The 22,059-nt window shown below is 43.6% G+C and overlaps 1 protein-coding gene and 2 long non-coding RNA genes across 8 annotated transcripts in view; 2 read left to right on the top strand and 1 right to left on the bottom strand.

Moving 5' to 3' along the window:
* The window catches only part of LOC111836899 (uncharacterized), a 64,487-nt gene that overhangs the window by 21,407 nt on the left and 21,021 nt on the right, over nucleotides 1–22,059 (top strand). The gene's annotated exons all lie outside the window — the stretch shown is intronic.
* Nucleotides 10,029–19,484, bottom strand: LOC111836897 (galanin receptor 2b). Of its 3 annotated transcripts, none has more exons than XM_023798569.2 (3): nucleotides 19,313–19,484; nucleotides 13,422–13,812; nucleotides 10,029–11,472 (listed from the first exon to the last, which is right to left on the bottom strand). In XM_023798569.2, the coding sequence occupies exons 2-3, from the start codon at nucleotides 13,793–13,795 to the stop codon at nucleotides 10,710–10,712; spliced, it is 1,137 nt and encodes a 378-aa protein (XP_023654337.1). In that variant the 5' UTR covers nucleotides 13,796–13,812; nucleotides 19,313–19,484; the 3' UTR covers nucleotides 10,029–10,709. The 3 variants fall into 3 exon arrangements, with proteins under 3 accessions (XP_023654337.1, XP_023654339.1, XP_072560866.1); XM_023798571.2 differs by lacking the exon at nucleotides 19,313–19,484 and adding an exon at nucleotides 15,571–17,849; XM_072704765.1 differs by lacking the exon at nucleotides 19,313–19,484 and having other exon boundaries at nucleotides 13,422–13,815.
* On the top strand, nucleotides 13,168–13,978 carry LOC140581604 (uncharacterized). Its single transcript, XR_011984691.1, has 2 exons — nucleotides 13,168–13,309; nucleotides 13,399–13,978. It is a non-coding gene; the product is annotated as an uncharacterized lncRNA (long non-coding RNA).

The raw sequence follows: 22,059 nt of genomic DNA, 5'->3' as shown, positions 1-22,059 counted from the left end.
AATTTTAAGACATTGGATGGTCCCACAATAGTCTCTTTAAACTCCTCCCATAAAAGTCATTGGCCTCAGTGTCTTTCTTCACTGTAGCCCCTCTTTCTTGTCGGTGCCATTAGGCTGTCCCAGGAGGTCTCATTGCAAGCATCTGAAGTTCTGAAGTTCTCCTTCCACCGCTTGACAGCTCCTATCAGCCCAGGTGTCTACCAGCTGGTCCTATAGGTTGCTGCAATAGCTCAATGACTGAGGCCTTGATTGTGGTCCATTAAGGCTGAACGTCTAACAATCACAATCACAATCAGAAGCGACATCTACAAAGACGATTACAGACACAGAAGCCCAATAGCTGCTTAAGGTGATCATCCTTCACAATCATGCCACTTTAGGTTTCTCATTTTCTCCCGGTAGTACCACAGACTCTGTAGGAATTACAATTTTGAGTACTGCTACAAAGAATTGGTACTTCAAACACCTTATTGGTGTTAATTGCCAAGGTAACTACATCACAATGTTGTAATATTTCAAGTTATCATTTTTGTTATATAACAAATATATTTCTCATGCTTGAAGTTGCACTGTGTGAACTAAGTGAAAAGTTGTACCTTCTAAATTCACTGTAGACTTAGCTAGTGACACACCTCTGGGACACCTGCTTGGTGGCCCTAAAACAGAAATAGCAGCCCCCTGTCAGAATTCAGCACCAGTCCCACCGATGGGCTCCACCCTTAACCATCCACTGATGAAGGTGGGGCGTGGCACACAGGAAACGGTCAGCAGTCGCTTAAAGCCAACTGTCAGCAAGGGGCAGGCCGGCAAACCAGTAAGTGCTCTCACAGGCCGCTGATGGACAGCTCACCCGCATACATCTCTGCCACACGGGGACACCCTCATTGAACTCTGCTGCTCTTCTAGTCCCCTTCTCTGCTCACTGGCCTTTTAATAAATCGCTGCTTTCTTTCTGTTTTTATGCTCAAAAGCAGTAGTGGAAAATTTGCGGAGGGGAAGAATATTTTCAGAAGTCACTGTGAAAAATCAGGACTACCAAAGGCACATTTTATATTCACTTAATGTAATATGCATATTAATCATGGATGGCATTAATCGCTTACCGCATTAGTTAAGGGCTTTTAGACTTTGTGACGGACCACAGGTCACGGCTCGGGGAACCGACACTCCGGAGAGGCTCAGCGCCATGTGGCAGGACAGCGACTGCTGCTGTACAATTAAAGAGAACAATCGACCATGTGAGACTCACCAATGATGCATCACCCGAGGCTTGTCAGACTCTCCCAGCCGCTCCCAGGGGGCAGAGAGGCCGTGTTTAAATGATGGCCTGGCTCAGAGGAAGGGAGAGGAAGGAGACTGACTCATACCCAAGAGCTTGTTTTCTAGATTCAGAAATTGAGCAGAAGATTTGGCCCCAACCCTATCCATGAGCATCACTCTGCCAACGCAAGGACCTGGCCCTACAGAGCTCCACCTGCTCCCTCCTGGACTCAGCACCAGACCACCCCACCGCCTATTCTGGGACTTTCCACCACATTTTAATTAACTGCGCAATAAACATTTCTGACAGGGTAACTGACTCAGTGTGAGATGTTCTCAGTCCCTGTCCCACGGCACAAGAAATTCATTAATTTTGTCCTGTTTAATTTGCTTCAACACTAGCACTCCATCCCTGCTGTAAACAGCACGGGTAAAGCCTTGCTTCCTTCTCCTGAGTTGCCTGACACTTTGCCAGAATCTCTTCAAGGCTGTCCGAAAGTCACTTTCCATGACCTCACTGAATTCCTCCCACACTTGAGTTGCACCTGCCAGTGCCACACTCCACTTGGTCTGCCGGAACCCGTCAGCTGCCTCCCACAAGCTAATCCAAGCCGACCTCAACTGGGAATATAGTTGGATGCTGGAAGGAGCACTTTGAGGACCTTCTGAACTCCTTCAGAGGACTTGGAGGAGAACTCGCCCATCACTAGAGCTGAGGTTACTGAAGTAGTTAAAAATTCTCTTCAGTGATATAACTCTGGGATGAGAATTGCCCTGAATTCATCTCTGGATGTTATTGGACTGTCGGACTGTTGGCTGACATACCTCTTTGATATTGGGTGGAGATCGGACAGTGCCTTTGGATTGGCAGACAGGGGTGGTGGTCCCAATCTTTAAGAAAGGGGACTGGAGGATGTGTTCCACCTTCAGGGGGATCACACTCCTCAGCCTCCCTGGGAAGGGTACTGGAGAAGAAGGTCTGTCTGTTGGTTGAACTTTGGAGCAATGCTGCTTCTGTCCTGTTTACAAACACTGGACCAGCTCTTCACCCGCACAAGGATAATGGAGAGTTCATGGGAGTTTGCCCACCAGTCTACATGTGCTTTGTGGGCTTGGAAAAGGCAAACAACTGTGTCCTAGTGAAGTACTTTGGGAGTATGGGGTCCTGCACCGGCTGCTATGGACCATTAGGTCCCTGCATAACTATGGATAAACAGGAAGAAAGAGTTGAGCCGAAAGGGAAAGCTTTTGATTTTTACTTATCTCTACCCTCACATATCATCACAAGCTTTGAGTAGCGACTGAAAGAATGAGGTTGTCAATACAGTGACAGAAATGAGCTACATTCGCAGGGTGTCTGGACTCAGCTTTAGAGACAGGGTGAGGAGCTCGGACATTCGGGAGGGGCTCAAAGTAGAGCCGCTGCTCCTCCGCATCAAAAGGAGCCAGTTGAGGTGGTTCATGCATCTATGTAGGATGCCTCCTGGACAGCTCCCTGGAGAGGTGTTTCGGGCATGTCCAACTGGGAGCAGGCTCTGGGAAAGACCCAGGAAACTCTGGACAGATTTATGTCTCTCAGCTAGCCTAGGAACACCTTGGGATTCCCCCGGTGGAGCTGGAGAAGGTGGCTGGTGAGAGGGAGGTCTGGGCATCCCTGCTTAGACTGTTGTCCTTGTGCCCTGGAACCAAATGGGCGGTGGAGAATGGATGGATGGATTTTTTTTCCATGTTTTAAAATATCATTAATTTTTCTTAGATTCTCTCTTTAAAATAAGTTACATGGAATTGATTTCCCTGCTGTGTACATCTTTTTGTAAGGGTATATTTTAGCACATGCTGCCTTGTGAATTCATGAGTTGGTGCAAGGAATATGTCTTTTAATCAGAGTTACCATTGTGTAGGCAGGTTCCATAAATGTATTCTTACAGAAATTAACCTTTATTTGCCATTTGTACAAGTACATTGGACTTATTAATTTTTCACATATTCCATCTTGCTTTCCTATGAGACATACAGACATGTATACAGGTGAGAGTGAAGTTTGGGGTCCGAATGCAGCCATTTATCTGGTGCCCCTGGAGCATTTTGGGGGATTAAGGGCCTTGCCCAAGGTTCCAAGAGCAATGTGACTATTTTACTGACACCGGGATTTGAACCATGACCTTTCGATCACGGGCATAGAGTCCTGACCTGTGGATCAACACATCAGATCAATAGGAAGAGCAGTGGAGGGTCAGACAGGAAGCCACAGCCAATGGCAAGAGCTTCTCTTCTTTGCTGTACTTACACACACATGTAAAGAGGGTGCGTGGATGGGACAAGTCAGATGACAAGGGTTGTCATCATCATCACATGTGCCTTAGTACCTATCATTACTGAAGATTCCCGATACCTTTGCAAGGGGATGAAGGTCCAAGTCTTTAGAGTCCTGCTGCTCCCTGTCTTGCTGTATGGCTGTGAGACATGGACGCTATCCAGTGAGCTGAGACGAAGACTGGACTCCGGTATTGTGTCTCTTCGGAGAGTTCTTGGGTACCACTGGTTTGACTTTGTGTCAAACGAGCGGTTGCTAGAGGAGTCCCGAATGAGGCACATTACCTGCACTGTGATGGAGCGTCAGTTACGGCACTACGGCCATGTGACGCGTTTCCCTGAGGGTGATCCGGCTCGCAGGATCCTCATTGCTAGGGACCCGAGAGGTTGGACCAGGCAGAGGGGACGCCAAGTAACATCTGGCTGCGGCAGATAAATGGACAAAGCTTGAGGGTGAGACTGGACTGCGTGTCGGCCTTGCGGATTGCTAACTGGGATCCTGAGGTGTTTCATCATGTGGTGGGTGCAGCAATACTCCCGAACCTAACCGTATTTAGGACTGAGTTCTCCACTCCCACCTCTAAATAAAGTGCTTATTCCCCCCTTTCATCCACATGCTTCATGGTTCCGTTTGCTGTGCCCTGAGCAAGCTTTCCAGTGTCTTCCCTCTGAGACAGTACCCTGCAGACTGATGTGGTACTCCTGCTCTTTTCAGCCATCTCTTTAAAAGATGCCTGGCTGTCTGGTGTCTTGGCTTCAGAGCAGAGTGGATGTCTGTTTGGCCAGCATGTATGAAAAATTTTGGTTTAAAGAGAAAGTATGATCTTGATCAGTCATTCTGGTTACTTCACACATTCATGCATCATGCATTAGCACACACACAAGCACTTTAATGCAGACATACAGTCCCGTCCTTTGGAGCTCTGGCATTAAATGAGACCCGTTACCGACAGCAGAACATGCCAATTCTAATTATATTTAATAGCCACGTCTCGAATATGAAAGGTTAGAATGTCAGCAGTGATTTAACCCTGTCTATGGTGAGTCTCCAAAGTCCATTTGTAAATTGGACAGACACATTTCAAAGATTGTCTGATCCTACCTCCCAGGAATGAGAGTAGCTTTCTCGGAAAAGAGGACAGCAGAGGATGTAATATCCACCCCTGCAGCGAAGGAGTCTACATGTATCCACATGCTCATATATGTGCTAAAGGAGTTTCCTTAACTGCTTTTCTGCAGTGAGGTGACTGAATGGAGAGGAACCTTGCAATTAAGAGAAAAACAAAGGGCAGAGTTGCTTTCTGGGGGGGGGGGGGGGGGGGGCTGGTAATGAGATGTGTCACGCTGCTACTGCTATATCGGGATCTTTAATAACGTTGTGAGAGCCAAAGTGCCACCGCGGCCTACTCACCCTGCCTGGGCATCATCGGTCCAGGGACGCACTCACAGCGTGCGGCTCACCGGCGGATCAAATTAAATCAGCAATCCTGTTCAATGATCGTATGTGTGTCGTGAAATTATGAATGAGCTATTTTATCTGGAAACATTGCCTGCTACTTTTTGTCCATGCTGAATATCTGAAGATGTGCCCTTTTCTGCTCATCACACAAATTCAAATGTCGAAATTAAGTACTGCTTTTAAATTTTTTTATTCACATTGTTATGCAACTGAGTCCATTAGTGATGACACGCTGTAGTGAAACATAATCATTAGCTTCGAATGTGCTCTTTCATTTGGGTAACTGCGTTTTCATAGACCTTATCAAGCCGAACGACTGAATTACGAGAGGCGTTAAGCTAAGTGTCTTTTTGAAGTATGGTAAACACGACTTCATGTTCAAATAAATGACGGGAATGTCGAAAAAGGGTCAGACTAAACAAACGTCTCGTTTCTTTTCTATGCGATTGATGTCTGCTGAAATTACATAGTACCAGTCAGTTCTCAGCTAAGACTAGCATATGTACCCAGCAAGAACAATATAGATATATCTCTATGACTAAAGATAGAGATTCTTTGTACAATAGTTCTCCTTAAAAATTCTTACAAACACAAAAACATATCTCGCAATAGTTTCTCCTTTGTGGATGCGTATTGGATTGCAGCATGCCCTTGAGTAATCCTGGGGGTGTGACAAAAATGAAGTTTTTGCCAGCATATAAAAGGCATCAAATGTGCCTTTATGCATCAGGGATTTTGAAAGTTAAGCACTGACCGGAATGGATTCCTGTGTCTGTATCTTCAGGTGTAAGAGAGGATGTCGGCTTAAAACACAAAGCTGCTTTTAGGTGTAAGATGGGGGCGGCGGGTGGACATTCTGTGAAGGACGAAGCCCCATGACAAGGCCATGCAGTCACCTTTGCATAATTACCCAAAAGGCATCTGTTATGCGCCCCCCCCCCCCCCACCCCCGAGGTCAGACACTCAGACCTTGTCACCTCTTTCCAAGACTCAGTGACAGTTTTTTTCCTCACTGCCTTCCCCCTCTGCTGAAACTGTAAAGGCTGCCCTTTCATTTTATCTCTCCCCGCTGTTTCCTAAAGCCGAACCCCACATAAAGTCCCGATTGCACCCCTTATCTCCATGTCAAATGGTTCATTTTGCCCTCTCAATTAAAGCGAGTCATTCACTAGGCAAATGACATTACTGTAAAAGCTCTTGGGATGGATCCTGTTTGGGGCCAGTGACCGATTGGGCCGATTCCCTGCTCAACATGGGGGGCTCGGCTACCGGAGCAGGCGCGCCGAGTTCGGGGCGAAGAGGGAGTGGAGACGGCCAATTATACTAACGAAGGGAAGCTTAAATAAGGCAGGATGGCACAACTAGGTGCTCTTTTTGAGGGAGGTGGGGTTGTGTTTCCTGAACTTCATTCGACAGCACCAGCTACATACAGTTACGACCCCAAAGGACCAATAAGGTCAATTGTAATCTTAATCTCAAATGGTTAGTATTTCCCTTCAATTGTGAGCTGACTCACCTCAGCCCTCACACTGTACATAAACTTGTGTGATATATGGATAAATTATACGTTTTATAACAGAAGTACAAAAAATTTATTGTAGGGTTAAAGTAAATATAATTATGATTATGTTGTACGTGAGTACCGCTTTCAATTTTCCAAAAAACGGCTTACTTTTACGGCAGCTGTTACATTAGAGTGTAACTTAAATAGAAAATAGGTTGAAATAGCGAGGAATGAAAATCCAAAGTCAAACGGATGAGCAAACATTGAAAAAGCAGTTATTGATTCCCATGACAAATTATGAAACACAAGCATTTGCCAAAACACAGGTAGTAAAACGTACTGCTAACCATAGGGAGTACAGCCAGATGTGCCCATGCAGAGTGCTTCAGGTCAGTCTGAAAGGCACCAAGTTACAGATCTTGTTTTACCTGTGAGACAAGCAAGGGTTAGCAGCCATTGATTTATTTCAATGTCCAAGGGTTTGGAGGTGAACATATAAAAGAGAAAGTGGAAACATATCTAATCATTTTTTTATTCACAGATATACATCTAATCGTTTAGAAGACGTCGGCATTGGTTAGTTGCGTCTTTGCATTACACTCCTATTGAATACTAAGCATCTTCAGATTCGACTCCAGGGTATCTCAAGGTCTAGCGTTGTTACCTCAAATAGCCAAGGATGACGTTTCAAGTCCTGCCTCTGCTCCCCGCACAGAGTTTGTGCATTTCCCACCATATTCTCTGTTTTTCTGCCACAGTGCAAATACTGGATAATTAGGCTAATTAGTGTAAATGTGTCTATGTGCCATAATATGTTTGCTTCACAGGATCCTGTTTGTCCTCATGCTGTTCATGTGTGCTGGGCCTTGTGCGTTGAGTGAGAGTCTCCAAAGCTGCGAGGCACTCAAACCTTGACCGCATGCCGCTTCTGTGGAGGATGACAAAAGAGGCTACTGTTTCCGCATAATACGTGACTGAAATAACCAACTGCCCCACTCAGTCAAACCCAGGATACAGTCTGGTAATTATTGTGATGTATTTGAAAAATATACAAGTAATCTGGTTGTGTGATTTACATTACAGCCGTGAAAATAACGGCAAAAACATCTAGAACCTTAACCTCTGTCACCTAAAAAGAGTGTCACGCCCCGCTTACCCGCCCCTCCCCTTTCTCCCTAGCAGGGCTCTAACGAGCCACACCTGTTCTGTGTTTGTCTCTCCTCTCACTCCAGCTGCCTCCTGTTTATCTCCTCGTTAACCCAGTTTATAAATGCCTGCCAGTCCTGTCCTCCCCAGTCCCGTCGTTGATGTCACTCCCTGCTGTGTCTATGGTCGGACCTGTTCTGCAGTGTTTGCGTTTTGATCCCCCCGATTCCTTTATTGAAATCAAAGTCTCTACCGTTCCCCTTAATTCTGCTTCTGCGGTCTCCCCGACATGTGACAAAGAGCCTGAAAGATACATCGGAATTTCAGCACTGTCGAGAGAATATATACCTCTAGCTGAGATTTAAATTACCGCCACGTGACATGTGAATAAAATCAAAATGGGAAAAATACAGTCCTGGCTTGGAGAGAGCAACTTTCCGTCAGAAACTTTGTAGTACGCGAAAATATTTTGCACATATATTTCAGAAACAAAATGATTGAACAACAAACGAATGTATTGCAATGATTGAACAATAAACAAATTCATCACAATGATATTGTGAACCTGTAGTTGGACATTTGTCAGAAGATTTGCTGGGACATGAATTGTATCATGGTGACTCAGGGAGTGGAGTTGTGACCTCACACCTCTAGAGTTCTGGGTTTGAGGTCTGGGCTGTTTTTGTGCTACTGTAACAGTTCTGTAAAACCCACTGCGTGAGCCCTTTACATGGCCTTATAGAATATTACAAAATTTGAGTACTTTTTCGTGCCCTCGCAAAGAACGCGGGTGGTAAATTCTGCTGCGATTCAGCTAAATTTCATTTGTACGCTGAAATTTTGGCACAAACTTGCGATGCTATTTTTTTCTGTGGTATTTTTCCTTCTCATAAGTTCAACAGGCAAATAAATGTTCATATTAATGATTATTTTTTGTAACATGCCATTCTAGCAGAACGTATGCTGGCAGGCAGCACTGTCACTTCACACTGCGCACTGCACAACACCAGAGTTAAAGGATATTAAATAATATTAATGGGTATTGCTGACACAGGCAAGGTCACACGCCAGATTGTACATGCTGCCATGGCCTGCTGTTCTGCCTGTCAGTCTTCTCCTCTTCAGCTGGTCTGCTTGCCAATACTCAAGGTACGTAGCTGGGGGGGGGGGGGGGGGACACGAGACTCAAACGCTATGGAGAACTATGGGTATCACCAAAGACAGGGCTGTTGAACGAAATAAGATCAAATCATAGACCTGAACAGAACCAGCAAAAGAGTAAAGTAGAGATTCACTGAAATCCAAAAATCCAGATCAACGGACTCAAACAGCAAGATTCATCAGGAAGAACCAAACTGCAAAACTGTATAAGAAGGAGATTGAATAGTCTGATAGATGTGGGTTTTTACAGACTGAAGCCATGGGTGGGCTTGGCTGTAGAAGACGACACATGTAGCTGGTAACTGGTGAAACGGTTTCTGCCTCATGAGACACATATTCAGAGTGGAGCTTCATGTGTCTGCGCCCTCTGCTTACTCCGGGTCACTCCTGTAGTCCTAAGACATGCAGTTAGTCATCGCTAAACTGCCCATAGTGTATGGCTCTGTCTATGCATCAGTGTGCCCCTAGCCTTGTGCCCTATGCTCTATGGGACAGGCTCCAGGGTCCCCAAAGCTCGGATGATTATAGACCACGCTGAGACTACGAAAGTCAACTTACTAGACAGTATTATTTGAAAAGCATGCCTATCTCAGATATTAATACAATAACACATATATAATGGGCCAAGTGGACTTAATTCAAATGCAATTTCCTCATAATCTGTTCTGCCTCCGCTCAAATGCTTTTAACTAAATTGTTCCTTGTATTGGACAGTTGCTAGGTGACTCAACATGGATGTCATAATGAATTGGACTAAAAACCATTTGTCTTAAACCATTTGTTTTGTTTATATGAGCCTTGTGCTACGATGTTTATTCTCTCGAGGTAAATGATATTAATTTGGAATATCCTGGGAAGCATTTTTAAAATCTGTTAATGATAAAATTCCTAATAATCTTTTTATTAATATGTTTTGTTGGCCCTTTCAACAGAAAAAAACTTTATTGAATTGCTCTTTGTATGAAATATACAAAACTCTCCATCCATCCATCCATACATGCATACATACATCAATCCATACATAGATCCATACATCAATCCATACATACATTCATACATGCATACATACATACATCTTCCAACTTCTGGTTAGAGTCACAGGACAATTTATGGTTGTTTTGAAGGTCGTGTTGTAAAAATCATTAATCATTATATATGGTGTATAAACATACAACATTAAGAAAATAAGGAATAAACTTACTTTTTATTTAATAAATAATTAGTCATTTTTTTTACATAACTAGACAGAAATTTGGTTGGTCAAAACTACTAAGGAACACTAAGCCACACCGATTACAGAGAGACATTCACATATGTCTAATACAAGGACTGAAAATCAGAACATTCGCCTGCTTTAGTGTTGACTGATGTGTCTTTAGTTGGAATCCAACAAGTACACCTATTTTAATTACAGAAAGCGAAATTCACAGAGATAAAAGGCAAACTGAATGACAGAGGAGAGCACAGACTCAAATGGAAACTTAAGGGTGAAATGAAACAGCTTTCTGCTTCTTGTCTGTTTGTAGACGCTTGAATTGTAATAATCCATCCTTAGCTTTGCCAAAAACCAAAAAGGCAGAACTATTCATTGAAGGCAGCCCTTTAATTCCAGAAATATTTTTTTCTGTTGCTCTGCTATGAACTTGTTTCAGCAAGTGAAATTGTGCCTAGTCTGCCTGATAAATTAAATCATATCCCTCCAGAGAGAGAGAGAAATACGTTTTTGTGTAACTTAATTGATTTTTTATTTGAATGTTTTCAAAGCCCTTCCAGAGATCTTAAAGTCTCTGCCATGGGTTTAGTAATAAGGAAGGCTTTTTAGAGGCTGAATGGGATGTTCTGAGAGGGCTCACTCGTTTGGTTTATTCAGGATGGTCTTGCTATCGGCAGGCTGATGGTGAGCCTGGAGCTTTCCGGAGCTGGGCGGGGGCGGGCTCCCATCTCGCAAGCATCCTGACAGGCGTTCTCCTCGTTCATGTGAGATACCTCAGTGGATCCGGCCTCGAACCCGGGTGCCGTGTTGGCTACATGCACGACGTGCACCTTGTTCCTTCCATTCTTGCTGAGGAGGCAGCTGAAAACCTTCTTGAAGCCCTTGCGGAAGTGCTTGGACACCAGGGCGTAGACGATGGGGTTGAGGCAGGAGTTGGCGTAAGCCATGCAGTGGGAGAGCAGTCGGAAGGCATAGGTGGTCTGGTTGAAGGGAAAGTCACCATACAGATAGCACAGGATGACCATGTGATACGGTAGCCAGCAGATACAGAAGAGCACGGTGACGATGATGATCATCTTGGTGACCTTCCTCTTGGCCCTCTTAGATTCCGTCATGCCATCCAGAGGGTCTACGGCTGTCCACAGAAATTTGATGGTCCTGGTGTAGGAAAGGCTGACTATCAGAACAGGGATCACGTAACCGAACACAAATGTGCACGTGTCCAGCACTTTGCGGTCATATTCCTCCCACCCGGGGACGCACACGTTGCCGTTGGCAAAATCGATGAGGTCGTAGTAGCTCAAGTAGGGTCCGGCGAACACTAGGGAGAGCCCCCAGATCACCACCATGGCAACCACTGCATTGCAAGGCGTCCGAAGTTCCCGGGACCGCAATGGATAGCGAATAGCTAGATACCTAGAGAGAAAAGTATTGAATTAGTCCAAAGTATTCACTTCTCAATAAACTCTTTTTAGCATTTTTATATACCTATAAATTTTTAATAGCTACTTAATTCAGCCAGGAACTCAAGGCTTTTTAAATATTCAGTTAATATGGAAGCCCACGGTTCCTCTCTGTCTGCTAAGAAATAATTGTTGCTACGTTTTCCCAAATTCCGTTGATACAGCTTTACACGTTTTTATTAACCTTCCTGGGACATAAACAAAATGGAAACTTCTGGTATGAGGTTCTTCTGCTTCTGACTCCAGCACAGAAAAGTGCACTGAGCTGAAGCAGCAGTTGTTGTCCATCAACAGCACATGTCATATGATGCAGACTGGATCCTACAGAGGTCCAGCACATCCCTGCTTGCTCCTTTCTAATTAACCTGAACACATTACTGCAGTGATATAATTAATCTCATACTTAATATGTCTCACATTTATTGACATTCCTGTGTATACGTATTTTATATATTTCTGTCTACTGTTTTTATTTACTAGAAGTATCACTCAATAAGAAGCTAATTGTATTTTGTTACCCCGGTTCTGTGCAGTGACAAAAACACAAACAATAAAGGCATTCTATTCTATTCTAATTTTGTTCGCCTTGGTTGGGATAAACAGATATGATGGATGGATATGTGGAAAATTATAATTTCACTCATATTTTATAGGGAAAATTTGGCACTCTTTGAAAACAGATTATTTCAGTCCTCTGTCAAGTTGCATTTTATGTGTAAAGTGAAGACAAGACAGGAAGTCATAACATTTTCGTCGCAGGCATGTACAGTCTTGACTGAGTAACATTTAACTGCATTTACGTCTGGGGTCCATAGTAAAAAATAAACACTGCTGGAGAGACACCTGAAAGTGGACGTAGTAGGACAGCAGCGGGTGCATTGCTTAGTGTAACAGATGCAGGAGAATGGGCAGCACTGCCAGCCGTATAATGACCCACTGTCCATGTCTAACGTGTAATACAGCATGCTTACAGTAACATATATGTGATGGACAGCTACAATATCGAGATACGTCAAACTGACTTGTTTCCAGTAGTGAAATGTAATGCAAATGGAAATCGACACAAGGCTGTATATCATAATACTCAACCTGACCTCTGTTATTCAGGGTCTTCTCCCGCCCACCTTTACATGTCTTAATTTCTCCCTAATCCTCCTGATGATCCATCTCTACCCCAGTCCTCCAAAAAGCCCCCATTCCTTTTGCTCTCCCCCAAGTCACACGGCTGCGTTCGCAACCACAGTACGTCTTACATTATATCTTCAAGACGCACCTTGAAATCACAACAGCTGCGCTACATGTTGAGGAAACGCCAGCCGTCCTCCTCAGCTTCACACGGCCCTTAATCTTCTAACATGAAGCTAATTGCTATTGCAAGCTCATGATAATATTGAAGTAAAACTTGTATTAAGGCCCCAGTACAAATATAAACACAGACAAAGGCCTGTTGCCTGAGCAGGATGTAATAAAAGTCGCTTTTTCTCAGAAAGAGTTTGGCAGGTACAATAACTGTATTTGCTAGAAATGCAGCGATCGATGTTCTTCCAGCACTGGCTGCTTCACACTTTATAGATCTTTGTTTTCCCCGGACGGGATGGAATAATTACTGTCCCCACGGTATTGAAGGGCTCTCTACTTTGTCCTGCAGTGAAAATAAGAACTGACACATGCGGTGTAATTGATGCAATGGGCTCGCTGTTCAGTCGACTGCTATGTAAATGAACACTCCCAGACGTCCATCCCTTGCTGGATGTAACGTAATGGTGCATCTCACCTTCTCGCCATGAGAGGTACAAAAAAGCTTGACTTCCTGTTTTCCTGTAACTAACACATTGAATTTCAGAATTATAATCCTTTACTTTTCAAAATAACTCCGAAGGTGGTGGAAAACGGGGTAGCTACCTGTCGACGGAGACGGCAGCGAGCGTGAAGCTGCTGGCATACATGGTGAGGTTGATGAAGAAGTGCACGGCTTTGCACATGAAGGAGCCGAAGACCCAGCCCTCCAGCGAGTAGATGGTGGCCTGGAAGGGCACGCAGAAGATGATGAAGAAGAAGTCGGCCACGCTGAGGTTGAGGATGAACAGGTTGGTGCTGTTGTAGCCCATCTGGCCGTTGCGGAAGAGCACCGCCAGCACCAGGCTGTTGCCCACCGTGCCCAGGAGGAAGATCAGCGAGAAGACCACCGACACGATGACGCTGGCTGGGTTGAACTGGTAGCTCTCGGATGCATTCCACTGCCCCCCCATTTTGCCAAAGTCCTCGAGGTCAGACATCTCCGACTCAGGGGACCCTAGGTGCAGAAAATAAATGTCTTTTAATTTTGCTTCCCTCTGGCAATGTGTGACGCATGAAGACCTGTGGTTTGAAAAAGCGTAAACAAATGCATAAAAGTAAATAAAAGTAATAAATAACAGTAACAGTAAACAATAAATAAAAACAAGATAGCTTTCTTTAAATGTGTGTCTCCAGTTTCTTTGGTAATACAGATTACAGACACTCCCCGGGTCTCGACGGTCCTAAGTGACTCTCTGTGTTATCAGAGAGGTTGATTTATAATTTTTCTACCACAGTCCGTGTTACGATATTTCGACTTTACGATCGGTATGATTATTCAATAAATTACATAGATATTCAGCACTTATAAAATAGGCAATGTGTTAATGGATTTGCCAAACTGTTGGCTAATGTACTGGTTTTAAGCATGTTTAAGTTAGGCTGTAGACTAGGCTATGATGTTTGCTAGGTTAGGTGTCCTGTATTAAAATGCATTTTCACCTTACGATATTTTTGCCTTACGATATTTTCGTCTTACGATAGGTGTATCGGAATGTAACCCAATCGTAACCCGGGGAGCATCTGTATGTATTTATATGTTTAGTGCTTATATGTAATCCATGGAACATTCTAGAAAACACTGAAGAAAACCTGAGATACTCTCTGTGTATTTTTGAAAAATAGAAAAGTGGCATCTAAACACTATGGTGCAGATGCTTCCACTCGAGTGATCATGACTCACACTGTGACAATACTACAAACTGTAGATATTTATTTCAAATTTCAAATACCACACATACTTTGCTCACAGTTTATTTATGCAAACAGATTTTTCTACATCGAATGGAGGAGAGTGGGATGAATAAAATCCATTTGTCAGACTCTAAACCACGGCATAAAGAGGCCTTTGGTGTGTTTAGTAAAGGTAGTAATTACTTGCTTTCCTTGGATTATGTGACACAGAAAACAGCAATGAGTAAAAAAGGAGGTAAATGATAATAGCCTTAATTATGCCTGAACCAGCTGGATGTTCTGTGATCAGAGGGAGGAGATTAAAATATGCAACCATAGGAAGAAACTTCAAAGATTTCAGAGATGAAATTTGGCTGGAAATGTTTTAAATCTCCCACTGAAAAGCATTGTGCATTTGATCCGCTTCAGATACAAGCCATTAACATGCCGCCTCAAGAGGAGACAAAACCTTCCAAAGGTATAATGTGTTTTTTTCTGTTAGTACTGCCACATCCTTTGAATGGTGAAGGCAGTACAGAACATTTGGTCAGTGTAAGTAAACAGTAACTTCAGCATTATTTGTATTTCAAGCCAGGAACTGAACAGAAATACTCCCTCTGTCTGCCCCCCCCCCCCCCACACACACACACTCCGTGATTATATTAATAATAATTTTAAAAAACAGGACAGCATTTTGAAACCCAAGTGATGTCAACTTATATATGATGGATATGACAAATAAATTGTGATGGACTGACATCCTATGTGGGAACTCTCTGCCTCAGGGCCATTATTTTTCAGGATGGTTATGGGATATAGATGGAAACATGGATGGGTGAACTGCAGAAGACCTTTCCTGCTTAGCTGACTGCTACCTTTTTATAAGTAGAGATTCTTTATTGTCTCCCTTGAGACGATCTGGGCAAAAAAATGACAGTAATCCCACAATTCCGTGTGTTTGTATTCATCAACCTACAACCCCATAGACATATATTACGTTATACTTTCACTGTTCTGTTTTATTATTATGCTGGTTTTATACCTTCAAGCTGTTCTGTTCAGGTTAGTCTCACAGTGCCTCTGAAGATGCTGCTCTGATTTTGTTCATTTTTCACAGTCAAAGAAATCAGAGAGTCAGACAAGCAGAGGCTGGTCCCTTTAAGATCCAGAAGGAACCCCTGAAGGACACAACATGAAGAGCAACAGTACATGAGCCCTGAGTCATCATGTACTAACTTCATGCATTCCTTACTGAAGAGAACTGGCCGTTCTATAGAAAGGTGTCTTATGAAATGCACAGCTTTCAGCTGCCATATAATGGTGCCATAGAAATTTGTAGAATGTCATATGTCACATGTAAAAACCAACACGAACCCACAGTGCCTCAATGACACACTGCATGCTTCCCTTTCATTAATAACATGGTTAATTGTTTCTCTCATTGCATCACTATCACTGCCTCACACACTGCATGATCTTTCAGGAATCCTTCAGAACATCACTATCACACACACACAGACACACTGCATGTTGGTATCTCTCACTGTATCACTATCACTGGTTCTCACTTGGCATATTGGTATCTCTCACTGTATCACTATTACTGTCTCACTACATGTTGGTGTCTCTCACTGCATCACAATCACTATCACACACATTGCAAGTTGGCATATCTCTCACTGTATCACTATCTCACACTGCATGTTGGTATCTCTCACTTTATTGTTATCACTGTTTCACACACTGCATGTTGGTATATCTCAATGCACTGTATCTCTCGAAAATCATCCCTCAGAAGCAGTAATATGGAACGATTGAATGTGTTACTCTGAGATATCAAGTAGAACATTCCTGCAATATAAGTAGATACAATATAAGCCAAATACAAACAACCAATCACAGCAAGAATTTTAGATATGTATTTTATTATACATTTCCTGTATAATAATACTTTATTTTCACAACTAAAGCATCTCTGACAAGACAAATCATGCACCGATCAGCCATAACATTAAAACCACCTGCCTAATATGGTGTAGGTCCCCCTAGGGCTGCCAAAACAGCTCTGACCTGTTGAGGCTTGGACTCCACAAAACTTCTGAAGGTGTCCTGTGGTATCTGGCACCAAGACGTTAGCAGCTGATCTTTTAAGTCCTTGGATCAGGTCTATGGATCAGACCTGTTTGTCCAGCACATCCCACAGATGCTCAATCTGATTGAGATCTGGGGAATTTGGAACCCAAGTCGACATCTTGAACTCTTTTTCATGTTCCTCAAACCAATCGTGATCAATTTCTGTATTGTGGCAGGGCACATAATCCTCGTGAAAGTGGCCACTGCCATTGGGGAGTACTTAGTCTGCAACAATGTTTAGGTAGGTGGTACGTGTCAAAGTAACATCCACATGAATGGTTTCCCAGCAGAACATTGCCCAGAGCGTCACACTGCCTCCGCCGACTTGCTGCCTTCCCATAGTGCATCCTGGTGCCATCTCTTCCCCAGGTAAATGACACACAAGCACCCAGCCATCCATATGATATAACAGGAACTGTGACTCATCAGACCAGGCCACCTTCTTCCATTGTTCCATGGTCCAGTTCTGACGCTCTCTTGCGCATTGTAGGTGTTTTTGGTGGTGGACAGGGGTCAGCATGGGCACTCTGACCGGCCTGCAGCTATGCAGCCTCCTACTCAGCAAGCTGTGATGCATTGTGTGTTCTGACACCTTTCTATCATAGCCAGCATTAACTTTTTCAGCACACAGAAGATCATTCCTACCTACAGCCATCAGACTCTATAATTCCTCACACTGATCTCACAGCCACACACCCATACCATGCTATTCAGATGTGCAATATTCATCTGGTAATTTACCTGTATTACTACACTTAACAGTATTTATTCTATTTATATATATTGTATTTCTGTTTCTCATGTATATATCATGGTGTATATAGTGCAGAGTCTCTCTTTTATAATTTTATTTCAGTTTCTTATACTTATATCTGATATTGTTTTTTTATGTTCTTGTCTTGTGTCTCTGTGTGACCGTTTAGTAGTAACATGAGCAATTTCCTCCGGGATCAATTAAGTTTTTCTGATTCTGTTTCTGATTCTGATTTTGCGCTACTGTAGCTCTCCTGTATGATTAGACCAGACAGACTAGCCTTTGCTCTACCCACGCATCAATTCGCCCCTCGCTGGTTCACCAGTCAGTCTTCCTTTTGGTAGGTACTGACCACTGCATACTGGAAACACCCCATAAGATGGTCATGCTATGACCAAGTCGTCCAGCTATCACCATTTGGCCCGTGTCATAGTCACTCAGATCCTTACACTTGCCCATATTTCCTGCTTCTAACAGATCAACTTCAAGTACTGACTGTTCACTTGCCTAATGGCACCCTTCATTTGGGCCATTGTAATGAGTCCTTTCATTGTAGTGAAATGTTATTCACTTCATCCTGTCAGTGGTTTTAATGTTATGGTTGACTGGTGTATAATAATTAGTTTTCATCAAGTGATTATACCACAGACTTTAGATTCTGTAATATGTATTTGTAATATCTCTCCTTTTTCTTTCGATTTTTGCAAAAATAAAGCATCTCTAAGTGTGAAAGACACAGAACACACAGATGTGAGTCCCTCGACTCTTATCAATGTTTATACCCCAGCAACAACGACAGAATTCCTATGTATTATTTAATTTTATTTATTTCATTTCATTATGTTTTGGCCCTTCAATTCATCTTGCGTACGAAACCTTTTCAGAACAGGGTGAAGTGGTACTCATATGGACTTCAAAGGAATACTTCAGTGGACGTAGGTGTTTATTCCCCTGCACGATTTTTGTCCCGGTCTTCACAAGAAGACCGACTAAATCCTTCACCGGCTGTGTGTGCAAACAGCCTGCCTCCTCTTCCTCGGTGGAGAGTCTGGCAGTGAGAGTGTGAAGAGGTCTGGCAGTGATGTTTAGGGGGAGGGTATATATACAGTACCGTGTCGGTAGCAATGCCAGCCAGCACATTTGCCTTCACCACACCAACTGCCCCCTCCCAAATCCCACTGTGGTCAGTGTGGGTGCGACTCTTGGGGGCAGCTGTGATAAAGTGTGACAAAAATTGATATTCACACTCAAGGCGTTCCTTACCTACACGTGCCTCATGTGGCACAGTATCCCACAGTGTGTATGTCAGACTCTTAGCGTATGACAGTTCATAATACTGTCATAATACTTGTCAGTTTCGAACGAAACGGTACTAAGCTCACGGGAGCAAGGGGGAGATTAACGGTCGGGGATCTAGGGTCTATCCAAAGGATGATTCAGTGACGAGAAAAAAGGTCTGTGAGCGGCCACTCATGTCAGAAAATGAGGCTTTACCAAACCAAGCGAGAGACTGAAAGCTTTGCCACGCTGCTTGTCAAACTTTGCAGCACGTTTTTCGTTTTTTCTTCCTTAGCAAATACATTCCCTTGCAGCATTACTTGACAGCAGAAATGTTTATTAAGCAAATCCAGAATGAAAACGCTAAGTTGCATGCCATTTAGGATATCCATAGTCTGCATTTCTCAGGGTCTCTGCAAATCAGACTACCACTCTCTACGACTGCTATGTACATTACTTATTAAACAACCTGCATCAGATTCTATAGAGCAAGCAAGCATTTTAATATATTTATCAGATGAATCTATTGATAAAGGAAGTGAATTAGACGCATTCTGGTAGGAAAAAATGCAGAGAAATCCTTGCATTCTGTCAAAAGGCAGACTGTACGTGTACTTACCTTCTCACAGTACTTTCATTTTCCCTGATACTTCCCTCGAAACGCCTTCAACATGATCCAAACATCCCATTCAATTCAGCAGCATCGGCAGCTCAGTCTGCATCTCTCCCTCACTCTCTCAGTCCTAGCCACCCCCCCATCTCTCTCTCTCTCTCTCGCTCTCTCTCTCTCCCCTTCCTCCACTCGTACAAAGATCCCTCCTCCACGATATGCTTAATCATTGAACTCCCCCATTCAAAAGCATTTGACAGCAAACACTTTCATGTGGTGGCTGTACTTTATCTCTTTTATGCCCTGTTCACTCCTTCCCTGGAGTTATCCAAACGAAACCCTGCCCGGCAATATCGACCACGGCCATAGAAAGGCTTCATGACGCCCACAGAAACGGAATTCTGTTCCCTGTTCGTCACGTTCGGCTTTAATAATGAATCTGTCCGCAGTGCCGGCATTCCAGATTTGTCGAAATCCCTGAGCTGGTGGTGATTTAGGGGCTTAAGAGATCACATTAATGATCATGAATTTTTTTTCACTTAGGTTTTTTTTCGGGGGGAGTGGGGGGGGGGGGTAGATCTCATCTCTGCCTGCTTTTATGAAAGTGATAATTACTGAATTATTGTAATATCACAGATATTAAATCACAGCAGGTGTACTTAGAAATCCTTCTGTTGTGTGTCTAGGCAGGAAGAGCAACTGCCTAGCATCTTGTCCCTCTGAGTCACACCTACAGGGTTTCCGGCTCATTCTACAGGTTCCCAGTGGACTACAGGGTTAATGTAGTGCTGGGCACAAAATGTGCAATTGCCTAGGTGGTTTCAGCTGGTAGGGGTGCTTGTGAAAGTTTTAGTCAGGACCAGGGGCGGATTAATGCCCCAGTAAGATCAAGGGCCCGAATCCAGCTACATCAGGGGCCCAGTCTCAAGAAAAATGGATAAACTCATCTGGCCAATCAATCTGCCCATACCAACCCCTCCCCCCTTCAAGCCTCCTAGCCATGTCATGTCAGCTTAGGGCCCCCAGAGAAGTTAATCTGCCCCAGAAACTGATGAATGATGTCATCCCTGGTTAACGATTTCCTGTCAGGACTTAATAAATAAGATCCTGTGGAAGTGGAGATGACGGAATGATGCCTTAAGCACCAGGATTGTGAGCATGCTGTAGGGTCTGAGATCTCACACACGGCTACATTCAGGACTGCAGAGCCCATCCAAAGACTCAACTAGGTATGATAAACAGTGTAAAATATACCGTGGGATGATCACGCATCCCACATAAAGGCTGGCAGAATCACGCAAACCGCAGCCATGCGCAGTGCGGGCGATGCGCAGCTCAGTGGTGCTGCTTGTATTTGGTAAAAACTGCTTACTGTTTTCCTTAGTTATTTAAATAGCATTATTTTATTTTACACTCTTTTCAAATGTAAAGTATTGAAATATAATTTATTCTCCTTCTATTATACGTAATGCTGTCCACCATAGGTTAATTGTGCTTGTTTCTGGTGTGACCTAGCTTTGTGTGAGGTTTCCACAGATTGAATGTTTCTCACATACACTTCCTATTAGAGGTGCAGAGGTCAGTGATTGGCCAGGCAATGTATACAGTATCTAGTGCTAATAGGGTTTGGTCCGCAGGGAACTTCCCTCAATCCCAGAGCCCTTGAGCACAATAAAAATGCACGAGCAAGCTTCTCTTCGCAGGTGTTACCTTTTTCTGCGGGAGACACTAGCGAATGGAAAAATCAGAAATCTAGCAGCCTCAGTCACACTCAGTGGTCTTTAAAGATACCTGTAACACACTTTGGATCATGACTGTCAGACAAAATAAATTATGATTGATATGAATTAAAACCAAATGCCCTTTTCTTTTTATATGTAGGTCCTAACGAGCTACTAAATCTCACGGCCGCCACCCTCCACCCATCGGTCCACCTACAGTAACATTCCCAAGTGCCTGAATAGGCAAAGATAATTACCAATAAAGCTACATCTCAGACTTAGTGTATAATGGTTAATATGCGAAATATCACAAAAAATATCACAAAATATGACAATGATTACTAAACACCAGTGTGCGACATGCTGTGAGCTGTAAGGAATCAGGTGAATCAGTGAGGAGGGATATATTTGGGTTGGGAGTAGATACAGGTTTAACAAAATGGGGGATGGATGGGAAGCAAGCTCAGGTATCGAGGTCAGGGCCCAGTTTCTGGCTGTGAATAAAGGTGTTTTTCTCCGGCTTGCGCCCTGCAACAGCCCCCTTACAGTGAAGTGTTTCACCCCTTAAACTATCCAGTTACCCTTTCAGACAGATTTTCAAACACATTACGTTTATTTAGGAGACGCTTTTGTCCAAAATGAATTAAGTGAAGAGAGCAGAGACAGCCGGCATCCTAGCGGAAACTGGCCTGAAGGTTCTCGCACTACAGCCCAACAATAATATGATCACTCTGCTGACCATGGGACTCGAACCCATGAGCATCCGGAAACTTTCTAGAGAAGTGATTCCTAACCCCTTGAGTGACACGCCGCCACAAACACACTTCATTGAAATACAATTGTCACCCAGCAAACCCAGATTTCTCTCACTGAAGTGTCGAAGTGATTTAAGCCTTTGTGATGTGAGTCCAAAGCAAAGGTGTCCCCATAATGTGACAATGAGGGAGTCTTTTAAATGTCACCCCAGATCCGTTCGTCCATCCATCCATCCATCCATCCTTCCTCCAATAAATGCATGGTCAGGGTGAGCCTGAA

This window comes from Paramormyrops kingsleyae, chromosome 22, assembly GCF_048594095.1.
Source record: "Paramormyrops kingsleyae isolate MSU_618 chromosome 22, PKINGS_0.4, whole genome shotgun sequence".
In the NCBI taxonomy this organism is placed as follows: domain Eukaryota; kingdom Metazoa; phylum Chordata; class Actinopteri; order Osteoglossiformes; family Mormyridae; genus Paramormyrops; species Paramormyrops kingsleyae.
Note: the sequence above shows the minus strand (reverse complement) of the source record. Positions and strands in the feature narration are given on the sequence as shown.

What these genes read in the sequence shown, in the direction of transcription:
- LOC111836897 (XM_023798569.2), bottom strand. Translation starts at nt 13,795, where the DNA reads ATGTCTGACCTCGAGGACTTTGGCAAAATGGGGGGGCAGTGGAATGCA. An exon ending in GCTGCCGTCTCCGTCGACAG is followed by an intron (nt 11,473 to 13,421) that starts GTAGCTACCCCG and finishes TTTTCTCTCTAG; the next exon opens with GTATCTAGCTATTCGCTATC.